General features: G+C 47.3%; 1 protein-coding gene across 2 annotated transcripts in view; it reads right to left on the bottom strand.

Moving 5' to 3' along the window:
* The window catches only part of COLGALT1 (collagen beta(1-O)galactosyltransferase 1), a 45,739-nt gene extending 35,452 nt beyond the window's left edge, over positions 1–10,287 (bottom strand). For both annotated transcript variants that reach the window (XM_015416515.1, XM_015416522.1), the window contains exon 1: positions 10,014–10,287. In XM_015416515.1, the coding sequence (XP_015272001.1) occupies positions 10,014–10,237 (224 nt within the window). In that variant the 5' untranslated portion in view covers positions 10,238–10,287. The remainder of the gene's footprint in view (positions 1–10,013) is intronic.
* Between the last annotated feature and the right edge of the window lie 2,107 nt (positions 10,288–12,394).

Genomic DNA, 12,394 nt, shown 5'->3' with positions numbered 1-12,394 from the left:
TGCGGGGCTGCAGCCCCCCCCCCCCCATATAGGCCCAATGATGCTGAGCTTTGTGTGTACAGAACTCCCCAGTATACAACTTTATGGAGCCCCACCAACACCCTTCCCCTCAGTCCACGTCAACACAGATAATAACACTAGGCCAGGAGTTCCCAACATGGTGTCCGTGGCGCACGCCAACACTTTTCCTGGAGCCCATCAAGTGTTTTTAGAAAGTGGGTGGAATCATGTGAGGCTCTTGGCCTCCGGCTAGCTGTGCAAATTAACACAGCGTTGTTCCTGCAGCACCTGCCACCAAAATTTTGTTTTATTCTCTCTCACGCCTCTTTCCCGGCATGTGTTTAAAATTAACCCCTTCCCCCACACACCCCTGCACTTGGGCATCCCCCGTGTGGTTGGCTCCGCCTCCTGCAGCAGACATTTTTGTGGCCGTGTCCACCACCACCACCCCCGGTATCAGAATTCCAAAGGTGCCCACAGGCTCAAAAAGGCCTCCGTCTCACTGGAGGGACTGGGCACACTGCTTCCTCTGACAGCCTGACACACAAAGCCCAGAACAGAAGAAACTGACAAAAGATACCCAAGGAAGGGCTTTGCCCTCTAGAATGGCGCAAGGGGAGGCCTTCCTATTAGAAATACACCGAAAGACACCTTGTCGAGCCCTTCATCACTGGCCAGTTTCCAAAAATGGATGGACAAACGGAATCTCTCTGCTCCTGAAGTCCTCGCTCCCACTGATACTGTTCAAAACAGTTTACAGAACCATATAGTCAGAAGGGACCTCCAGGGTCATCTAGTCCAACCCCCTGCACAATGCAGGAAATTCACACATACCTCCCCTCCCCCCCCCGACACCCAGTAACTCCTGTTCCATGTCCAGAATATGGCAAAAAAAACCAACCCGGGATCTCTGGCCAAACTGACCTGGAGAAAAACTGTCCTTCCTGACCCCAAAGTGGTGATCGGCATTTCCCTGGGCGTGTAAGAAAGGGCCACAAGAGAACTAAGCACAGAGGCAACCCTTCCTGCCCTCCCTTCTCACGATCTGCCTAAGTTCACAGAACCAGCATGGCTGTCAGATGGCCATCTAGCCTCCCTTTGGAAACCTCCAAAGAAGGAGAGCCCACCACCTCCTGAGGAAGCCTGTTCCACTGTTTTTTCACTGTCAGGAAGTTCCTCCTAATGTTTAGCCAAAACCTCTTTTGATTTAATTTCAGCCCGTTGGTTCTGGTCCGACCTTCTGGGGCAACAGAAAACCATCCTCTATATGACAGCGCTTCAAGTACTTGGAGATGGTTATCATATCACCTCTCAGTCGTCTGGATGCACACAAGCTACAATACAGCTATACAATAGAGTACAACAATATTTCTGGATTTCTTCTCCCCTCCTCCCCCATGTTGAGCACCATCAGCGAAAAAGCATTTCAAAGACAGTTGCCGTTATGGGGAAATGGGGTAGTGACTTTCTTGGCACTTCCCTCTGCTGGGGGGCACAGCTGGTAGCCTGTTGCAGCAGCGATGGGAAATGACTCTCTTAAACCGCCCACAATGTCTTCAGTCTTGCCATATATACGCATGGGGTATTTCTGTCTGCATCAGTTCCTGCCTAGTCTGAAGGATACCTGCCGAGCCAGGAAGGCTCAGCAACTTAAACAGCCAGACTGCTGCTGGGAGAATAAAGGTGCTTGTCTTTCTGAGCACCTTAAAGCTGTTCGAAAAATGGACAGTGTTGCTCCAAAGCTCAGGAGAGGACTGAGTTACACTTGTCTCGCAGAGGAGGCATTTAAAGGGACCGCGAGCCCTTAGAATGCCTTTCAAGTTCAGCCACAGCTTGCAAAAGGCATTTAAAGGGACTGCGTTCCCTTTAAATGCCATTTCCCCCTCCACTGGAAACAATGGGGGCTCCCTCTTCTGGGGCCCACAGAACTGGACCTCCTGGTCCAATCTTTTTGAAACTTGGGGGGGGGGGTTTGAGGAGAGGCACCAGCAGCTAACTAATGAGCTCCTCTTCCTCTGTAGCAGATCCTGAAGTTACTGAAGCTCCCAGCCATTATCTAGCAGTTCTCAAGTACAGTAACAGGGTCAGAGAGGTCTGGTTGATCAACTGTACCTGATCCGATGGCTTGCTGATGCATGCTGGTTCCTAAAGATACCGGCCATGTTATTTCTGGCTGGCCCCCTCCCCATGCATATATCTCAGCAAGCCAGAGATCCCTGACCCTGTTCAGCTGGAGGGCATTTGGGGGAATTCTGAGAACGGGTCAAGGGCATGACAAAATGGCTGACACGGAGAGGAGGGAACAAACCACAAAATGGTTGCCACAGGGACCGGGTCCAATCACAAGAGGTCGGGAGGTTCAGCAAAATATTAAGAAGTTGTAAGCCAAACATCTTTCTGCGATGGAAGCAATCACAGGAACGAAAATTATGCCTCAGAGAGCCAGCTTGGTGTCGTGGTTAAGTGCGCAGACTCTAATCTGGGAGAACCGGGTTTGATTCCCCACTCCTCCACTTGCACCTGGCTGGATGACCTTGGGCACGCCGTAGTTCTGATAAGAGCTGTTCTTGAAAAAGAGCAGTTTCCGTCAGAGTTCTCTCAGTCCCACCCACCTCACAGGGTGTCTGTTGTGGGGAGGGGAAGGGAAAGGAGTTTGTAAGCCGCTCTGAGACTCCTTTGGTAGTGAAGGGCAGGGTATAAATCCATATCTCCTCTTCCTCCTCCTCTTCTGAAGCAACTTCTGCTCCACCGAAGTGGAAGAAAGCCACGGTTGGCTCTTTGTTTTGGAGAAGAAACACTACAGAGGAGGAGCAAACGGGCAAAAAGAAATATACTGGCCAGGCGCCTTGCTGGGGATTGCTGAGTAAGCCACAGCCCCTCCATGTGCCAACCGACTGCTGACGGCGTCCTCCTTCCAACGCCTAGCCTGATACCCACAAGATTTCTCAACCACCCCATCCCTGCTGTCACCACAGTGGGTTTTCTAAGCTTCCTTTTTCCCTCTAAGCTCTGGAGTCCTGTGAGCAAAAATTCTACCTTGTGAGCTACTGGCATTAAAGTTGTGAGCGAGCGATTTGGCTACTGCATAAATTAGTCTGCTCTGGAGCCCTACTTCCTGAGCGAGGACAAAAATGTGTGAGCCAGAGGCTAAAAAACTGTGGGCTAGCTCACACTAACTCAGCTTAGAGGGAACACTGCTTAGAACTTATGCACGCCTTTGGCTCTGATACTTAGAACTTATGCACGCCTTTGGCTCTGATATTTAGAACTTATGCACGCCTTTGGCTCTGATATTTAGAACTTATGCACGCCTTTGGCTCTGATATTTAGAACTTATGCACGCCTTTGGCTCTGATATTTAGAACTTATGCACGCCTTTGGCTCTGATATTTAGAACTTATGCACGCCTTTGGCTCTGATATTTAGAACTTATGCACGCCTTTGGCTCTGATATTTAGAACTTATGCACGCCTTTGGCTCTGATATTTAGAACTTATGCACGCCTTTGGCTCTGATATTTAGAACTTATGCACGCCTTTGGCTCTGATATTTAGAACTTATGCACGCCTTTGGCTCTGATATTTAGAACTTATGCACGCCTTTGGCTCTGATATTTAGAACTTATGCACGCCTTTGGCTCTGATATTTAGAACTTATGCACGCCTTTGGCTCTGATACTTAGAACTTATGCACACCTTTGGCTCTGATATTTAGAACTTATGCACGCCTTTGGCTCTGATACTTAGAACTTATGCACACCTTTGGCTCTGATATTTAGAACTTATGCACGCCTTTGGCTCTGATACTTAGAACTTATGCACACCTTTGGCTCTGATATTTAGAACTTATGCACGCCTTTGGCTCTGATACTTAGAACTTATGCATGCCTTTGGCTCTGGTATTTAGAACTTATGCTCCGCCACAACAGTTTCACTCATTGGAGCGGGGTCTTCTGCAGGTGTCAATCTGCAAAAGAGCAAAATCAACATCTGCACGTACCCGGGCCTTCTCCGTGGTGGCCCCCGCCTTGTGGAATGGTGGGACAGAGGAGGTCAGGAAGACTCCCGTTCTCCTGGCTTTCCACAAACTATGCAAAATTGAATTATTCAAGAGGGCTTTTCTGCACAGGCAATAGACTTGTGCTGTACTAAGTGATTCACAAAGTTACTTAGAGAAATTATTAGGAACTGTGGTCTACTGTGTGTAGCTTGTTGAAACTAGGATCCAACCAGGCTCGTAGCTACAGTGGGGATCTTGGGGGATCTGCCCCCTTTCTTAATGGCAGAGCCCCACAAGAATTTCTCCTGTAAATGCTTTTCTCCAATCATTTCAAAACATTGTTTTAAAAGGTGTGCGCCTTTAAGCAGAGTGGGGTGCTGTAGTTGACTAATTCCTGCACTGAGCAAGGGGGTTGGAGTAGGTGACCTCTAGGATACCTTCTACCACTGTGTCAAGAAACTGGTCTCCTTTAAGAGAGTTTTTCTGCCTAAGTGTTAGCTTTCTTGACTATAGAAGTCATCACACCCACCTGCTGGCTCATTATCTGGATCCTTGCTTAGGCTGCCAGAAGTTATTAACTTGCAACAGCTGAGAACTGTCATCTAAAGTGGTTGACAGCTTGCAGTTTAGAGAGCTATCTTGGTAACAGCTAAATGGTTTTCCTTCTGCACTGAGAACTGCAGCCCCACCAGGAAAAAAAACAAACCCTGCCCCACAAGCCAAAAAATCCTGTCTATGGACCTGGATTCAACTATGGAATGTTGCATCGTGTAACACAGGGGTGTCAGACATATAGCCCACAGTCCAGGACTCGCCCATCCAGGGCTCTTATCTGGCCTATAAGCACCTGATTACCTTTACTGCGGCTGTGCATTATCTCCCTGTACAGTGTCCCTGTGCTAATGTGTAACAGACAGTGGAAGTAGGAGGGTGGGCATCGGGAGATACTGCAAGGAAATACTGAAAGAGTTCACTATAGAAGTCATCACACCCACCTGCTGGCTCATTATCTGGATCCTTGCTTAGGCTGCCAGAAGTTATTAACTTGCAACAGCTGAGAACTGTCATCTAAAGTGGTTGACAGCTTGCAGTTTAGAGAGCTATCTTGGTAACAGCTAAATGGTTTTCCTTCTGCACTGAGAACTGCAGCCCCACCAGGAAAAAAAACAAACCCTGCCCCACAAGCCACAAAATCCTGTCTATGGACCTGGATTCAACTATGGAATGTTGCATCGTTTAACACAGGGGTGTCAAACATATAGCCCACAGTCCGGAACTCGCCCATCCAGGTCTCTTATCTGGCCTATAAGCACCTGATTACCTTTACTGCGCCTGTGCATTATCTCCTTGCACAGTGTCCCTGCGCTAATGTGTAACAGACAGAGGAAGTAGGAGGGTGGGCATTAGGGAGATACTGCAAGGGAATACTGAAAGAGTTAATGTTTTAAGCATGTTTGTATATTGAGTAAAAAAAATTAATATTGTTAATTAGTATGAGCTTTTGTGAGTCGCTGCTCACAAAAGCTCCTCCCCTGCCACTAATTTTGTTAGTCTTTAAGGGGCTACTGGGATCTTCCTCTTTTCTACTGCCACAAACAGACTAGCATGCCCATCCATCTTGGTCTACTGTTAACTAAGTCTGCCTGTGTCCTTTATGAAGTTTATATCTTCGGTACCTGGCATTACATTTTAAGGCACACACAGCCTGGCCCAACAAAATGGCATTTATGTCAGATCTGGCCCTCGTAACAAATGAGTTTGATGTGTCATCTGGTTTAATGTGTGTCATGTCAATACCTGCTTTGCTTCAGTTCTGGTTTTGGACTTCAGGTGGGTTCTACGATCCTAATTCTATTGCACTGTTTATGGAACGCCCCATTCTGTTCACTGTATTGACTCACTTTGTGTAATCCACCTTGAGTCCAAGTGAGAAAAGCAGAGCATATGTGTAAATTAAATACTTTTGTGAGCATAGCTGGCAATACACCGGGGAATGGTGGGACCGTCACACATCCCTTCTTTCTGGAGTTTCACAGCCTCTTTGGTGTAGCGGTTAAGTGTGCGGACTCTAATCTGGGAGAACTGAGTTTGATTCCCCACGCCTCCACTTGCAGCTGCAGGATGACCTTGGGCAAGCAGTAGTTCTGTCAGAGCTGTTCTTGAAAAAGAGCAGTTTCTGTCAGAGCTCTCTCAGCCCCACCGACCTCACAGGGTGTCTGTTGTGGGGAGGGGAAGGGAAAAGGAGTTTGTAAGCCACTCTGAGACTCCGAGTGAAGGGCGGGGTATAAATCCAATCTCTTCTGCACAGCCTCTGTCATCTGGCACAAGGAGGTATCAGATGGATTGCCCGAAACCATGGTTCATTTTAACTAGGGTTAGTTTATGAAACACAATTGCTGAAAACTCTGGTTCGCCTAGGCACGCGCGTGCACAAACATGTGCACACACACACACTGGTTTCACCACCTTTGCTCTGGCCAGGACACTCGCTAGTTACAGAGACACAAAGACCATCATCAGAGTGTGCCAAGGAAGTCCACCTCCAGGAGTCACGTGAAGGCACACTTAAGACTAATCACGGTTCATCAACTCAAACCATGGTTTCAGATCCTGGCTGGAAAGCGCTTCACTAACCGTAGTTAGTAAAGCCGCTTGCGTTTGGACAACCGCATTGGCTGCTTACAACCCTACTTGACTGCTACAGTCACCTTCTGAGGCCCTGCTTCAGGTGCCCTCGCCTTCTGAGATCAGGCAAGCGGCGACCAAGGACACGGCCTTCTCTGTCGTGGCACCAAAACGCGGGAACTCTCTCACCTCTGCCAGTAGGTGAAGACTTCTTGTTTGTTTCGTCTGGCACTCCCTCAGTGATCCCTGACCCCTTCTTCCTGCCCTAGCCTTGACCTGGATAGCCCAGGCTAGCCCAATCCCGTCAGATCGTGGAAGCTAAGCAGGGTCGGCCTTGACTAGTATTTGGAAGGGTGACCTCCAAGGAATACCAGGGTCGTGACACAGAGGCAGGCAATGTACAACCACCTCTGAAACATCTCTTGCCTTAACAAAACAAGTCCAGCTCGCCACCTAGTGGTACATAATGCTAAAAGAGCTGGAACTTCTTCCTGCCAGACAATCTTAGGATCTCCTGGCTATTCTACACACAATGCCATACAATAATTATGGCATCTGAAAAAGCGAGCAGTGATTCACAGACGCTCATGCCCCACCACGTATTTTGTTAGTCTTTTAAGGTGCTGCTGGATTCTTCTTCTTTTCTATACAATAATTAATTAATTATTCCTGCCCTGTATTTGCTCTTTATTTGTGTATTTTAGTTTTTGTTTTATTGATATGGTTTTGGTTTGGTTTCAAATGCTTTTAAAATTATTTACTTATTTAATGTATACCTCACACCCTCTCCTCATAGGGACTCGGGGCTGCTTACAACGTCTAAACAATAAATATCAGTTATTATTAAATATGAACAGAATACAAAGAAATACAGTAAGTATAAAATAATAAAAGCAATTAAATACGTGTTTTTATTTACATATGTTATTTCTCAGTTAGTTGCCTCAGCGGCCCTAACAAGGCCCAAAAGGCAGGATATAAATTCTGTCAATAAATACAAGAAAAGAAGCCATTTTGCAGCAGTTCTACCAATTATAGGGATGTTTCCTTCGCTTCAGGTTCTACAACGAAGACAGCTACACAATTCGTCTACGTTCTCAGTCTCCCTTCACCCAAAATCCTACTGTCAAACCTGCTCGATTTTAAACCGGCATACAGACACCCTCATGTGGATCTACCTAGAACTGTGCTGTAAAGAGTTTACTATGCTTCAAACATCTTTCTCTGCAAACTTAAATACATGTGTGACTTATGTGGCCCTAGGCTATGAATTTGAGAAGAGAGCGTAATACAAATAATTCCTTTCTAATACAGGGTAACTGCATTACTCTGGCTAATTCCCTTAAACCTGACAAACTGCCACGTATGAATCAGCCCCCAGTCTCCACTCTCCCTGGTCAAATCAACGCCTTTTGCTGCCGGGACTGCCCAAGCTTACAGAATTTCAGCAGTCTGTCTACAATTTCATTCACTTGGCCAGCTGCCAGAACAGGAGTGCGCCAAGCCAGGTTTATGTGGTCAGTGTTTTCATTACTTCCTGACTTTACGGAAGACGCCAGATGTTCAAAAGAAAAGTGCCCTTTGGAAGGGACCACTCTGTACACGCTCAGAGGCGCCATGTACTTGAGTTGACTGTCCCTTTTGGAAAAGCCAATCCCTGCCAAAGGGGACAAGCCACCCATCTCTGAGCACATGAAGAAATGGTGAGAGCCAGAAAGGAGCATGTTTTTAAGGAGTGTTGAAACACTCATAAGCTGCTTTTGCTGTGACCGATTATAGAAGGGCGTTGAACATGTAAAGTCAACTAGAAAAAAAGCAAATTTTAAAAACTCATATTTTTGCCCCACGCTTTTAAACCACATGTATTAGCCTACACTGCAGGAAAAACATTTCTGGACGTCCATGAGTTCCCTGTTTTGTATAAGATGTGGGTTTTCTGAAAGAACAGTACCCTAAATCAGGTATATATCTAGGTAGTCTTTTAATCCCCATAAAAGTTATGTAAAACAGTGTAACTTCATGATACAAATTGTATGTTAGTTGCATCTTACTACATTTGCTTGACCTATTGAAACTGTTAAAATTGCATCCGAAATGGTAACTTCTCCTATGGCCACTCAGGAGTGAAACCTTCTCCTGTCAACCTGTACTGAAAAATGCTATGAAACAAACTTAAAGGTTATGTTTTCAAGAAATAAAAGTACTGTTCAGTAGGGGCCACTCTGCAGAAACTCAGAGGGAGTGCAAGTGCTACAAGCCGCCTTTTTATTACCTGAAAGAACTTTTACTGCTATTGAACCAAGTTGGAGTCCAGTGGCACCTTTAAGACCAACGAAGTTTTATTCAAGGTATAAGGTTTCCGTGTGCATGCACACTTCTTCAGATACAGCGATACAGAATTTCTTCAAGCATTACTGAAGAACTGCACTTGCACACGAAAGCTTATACCATGAATGAAACTCTGCTGGTCTTAAAGGTGCTGCTGGACTCCAACTTTGTTCTGTTGCTTCAAGCCAACACGGCTAACCCACATGAACATATTTTTATCGCTATTGTTATCCTCCCCAGCTTGTTTGCAAACTACAAATGCCTAATCCTATGCCGTGGTGGACTTTTTTTTATTTCGCAGAGCCTCGATATACTTAAAAGGGAAATATGTTTTTTGAATTTATGTATTATACTAGTTGATTCTTATAAGGGTTATGCATAGCTTTCACTGAAACTAAGTCTATTTCCGCGAAATATTGCTAACGTTTTGCATTTTACTTAAAAGGGAAATATGTTTTTTGAGTGTATGCATTATACTAGTTGATTCTTATAAGGGTTTATGCATAGCTTTCACTGAAACTAAGTCTATTTCCGCGAAATATTGCTAACGTTTTGCATTTTACTTAAAAGGGAAATCTGTTTTTTGAATTTATGTATTATACTAGTTGATTCTTATAAGGGTTTATGCATAGCTTTCACTGAAACTAAGTCTATTTCCGCGAAATATTGCTAACGTTTTGCATTTTACTGTCTGTAACCACCATTAAGATACTTATGTATCATATGTATCTGCTTAAAAACCAATAAAATGTTAGAGGAGGAGAAAAAAAAACATATTTTAAGTTTTCAATTCTTAACACAAAACAGCCATTGAACAATAACGATACATATCAAACGCAATACATATCATAAATGCACTTTTCTTTTCTTTTTTTGCAAAAGCCTCCCCTTTTTTGGCAACCCGCCCCTCCCCGCCCGCGCCGGCCTTTTCAGGGGAGAAGGAAAACTTTGGCGCTCCCCTTGCCCCGAGCGCAGGCTCGCTCTCCGGGAGAGCCCACTGCGTTGCATGGGGGCTTCCTCGCGGGAAAGCCCGGCTCTCTCTCTCTCTCTCTCGCACTCACCAGAGGGCGATGCGGTCCTTGGGGTGGCGCAGGCGCTCGATGCAGCCCAGCGCCGCCGGCAGGGAGTGCGCCGCGTTGCGGGCCAGCAGCGCCAGGAGGACCCGCGGGGGCCGCAGCGGCGACTCGGGCACCCAGCGCTCCTCCGGGAAGTAGCCCCCCGCCGGCCGCGGGCTCCACGCCGCCAGCGCCAGCAGCAGGCACGGCCAGAAGCCCCGGCGCGGCATGGCCCCACCACCCCCCCTTCCCTGCGCCTGGCTGCCCTCCGACGGGAAAGGCCGCCTTAAAGGGGCGCGGCGGGGCCGGCGGCGTGGAAAGGGGCGGGGGAGAGAGGAGAGGGGCCGACGAGGCGGCCTGGGCCTTCCCTTTAAGGGTTTTTTTTTTTTGCCCGCCGACCGCATTGAGAGCCAAGAAGAGCGCGCCGTGCCACTGCCCCCTATATTGGCCGTGCGCTCCTGGGCAGAGTCTTCCAATCTAACCGCCTCGGGTGCAATGGATCTAGAGTGGGCCTTGGTGTTTAGTCATGCCGGCCACATGACCACGGAAACGTCTTCGGACAGCGCTGGCTCTTCGGCTTCGAAACGGAGATGAGCACCGCAACCTTAGAGTCGGATTCGACTGGCTTTGGAGCAAGGGAACCTTTACCTTTAACTCCGCATAGGATTGCATCGAGGTGGCCTTTTCCAGGGTTAGCGTGTTCTGAAAAGCGAAAAGGAAGACACGTTTCCCGACTATTTCAAACAACTGGTCGCCGTGACAAATCTCGTTTTAAGCACCCCGTACTCTTTCAGCCGTGATCATTGCAGGTCGCTAGGAATATTCCTAACCTTCCAGCTCAAAAAGTGGGCATTTTAGTCAGTTTTTTTAAAGAGCTCAAAAGAAGACGGACTACACAAAAAAGAGGGCACGGCCTCTAAAAAGAGGACAAACCCTGCCTTCCCCAAAGCACTAGTTTTCAGATTATCCTTGACAGCTCCCAGCTCCCTGCATTTGCAATATAAAGTTTCAGAAGCGTAATGGCAGGGTCTTAGTTAATTAGAATCAGGGCTATTTCTGGGCAGGAACGGAGTTCCAGCTGGCTCCCAAGTTGGCCACACCCAGCAGGAACTCATTAGCATAATAGGCCACACCCAACAGCAGGTTGGCCACACCCAGTAGGAAGTCATTAGCATAATAGGCCATCCCCAACAGCAGAAACTCATTAGGATTGGCTACATTAGGGATGTGTGGCCTAACATGCAAAGGAGTTCCTGCTACCCCAAAAAGCCCTGAGTTTTGACAACAAACAAGGTAAACAGAATAAGAAGCAAAAGGTGGGTGTGGCTGGATGACCACACTTCTGGTAACATGGGGGCGTGGTTTAATATGCTAATGAGTTTGCTGTTGGGTGTGGCCTATTATGCTAATGAGTTCTTGCTGGGCTTTTTCTACAAAAAAAAGCCCTGATTAGAATCATGGAAGGAGCCTTCAGGGTCATCTAGTCCAACCCCCTGCTCTGTACAAGAAATTCACAAATACCTCCCCTCCACACACCCCTGTTCCATGCCCAGAAGATGACAAAAAACCTCCATGGTCCTGGGGCAAACCGGCCTGGAGGGAAATTGCTTCCTGACCCCAAAGTGGCAATCAGCATTCCCCTGGGCATGTAAGAAAAAGCACCGGTGCAACCCTTCTTCCCTCTCTGTCATGATCTGCCTAAATTCACAGGATAAGTGTAAAGTACTGGGTTCGCCACAGGGAAGACTCGGACCACGACATGCGTTCAGACGCGTTTATTGTACTTCACACAAGGTGTAAGGTATCCATCTCCGACTGTGTGCGCGGCTAGGTCGCCACGCGGTCATGCAAAGCGGCCGTGCTTCACTCTCAGGAACAATGGGCCAAGCGGATCCTAGCCCGCACCAATAGAAGGTCTAGACTTCCCGGCCGAGTGCCCATGGAACTCTCGGCCACTGTAATGACCAATCACTTGTGTGTGGGTGTGTTTTGGGTGTGGGATTGTTGCACATATAAACCAGCCTGCAAGCCGGTTCTAGTTGTCTTGTTCCGAACTAAATAAAAGTATGAGAGCTGAAATCACTAGTAAGTCTCAGTACTTTTCACAAGAACTGCAAAACGGCCCTGCAAGGCCAACTATATACACACCCACCCAGCACACCCACAGTCCCGTTGGAGGGTTTGAATTTCCCGCCAAAGTGCCTGCAAGCCGGTTCTAGTTGTCTTGTTCCGAACTAAATAAAAGTATGAGAGCTGAAATCACTAGTAAGTCTCAGTACTTTTCACAAGAACTGCAAAACGGCCCTGCAAGGCCAACTATATACACACCCACCCAGCACACCCACAGTCCCGTTGGAGGGTTTGAATTTCCCGCCAAAGGTGCTATT

This window comes from Gekko japonicus, unplaced genomic scaffold (genome assembly GCF_001447785.1).
Source record: "Gekko japonicus isolate JY-2015 unplaced genomic scaffold, Gekko_japonicus_V1.1 scaffold2803, whole genome shotgun sequence".
Taxonomy (NCBI): domain Eukaryota; kingdom Metazoa; phylum Chordata; class Lepidosauria; order Squamata; family Gekkonidae; genus Gekko; species Gekko japonicus.
The sequence above is the reverse complement of the archived record's forward strand: the minus strand, read 5'-3'. Positions and strand labels throughout refer to the sequence as shown.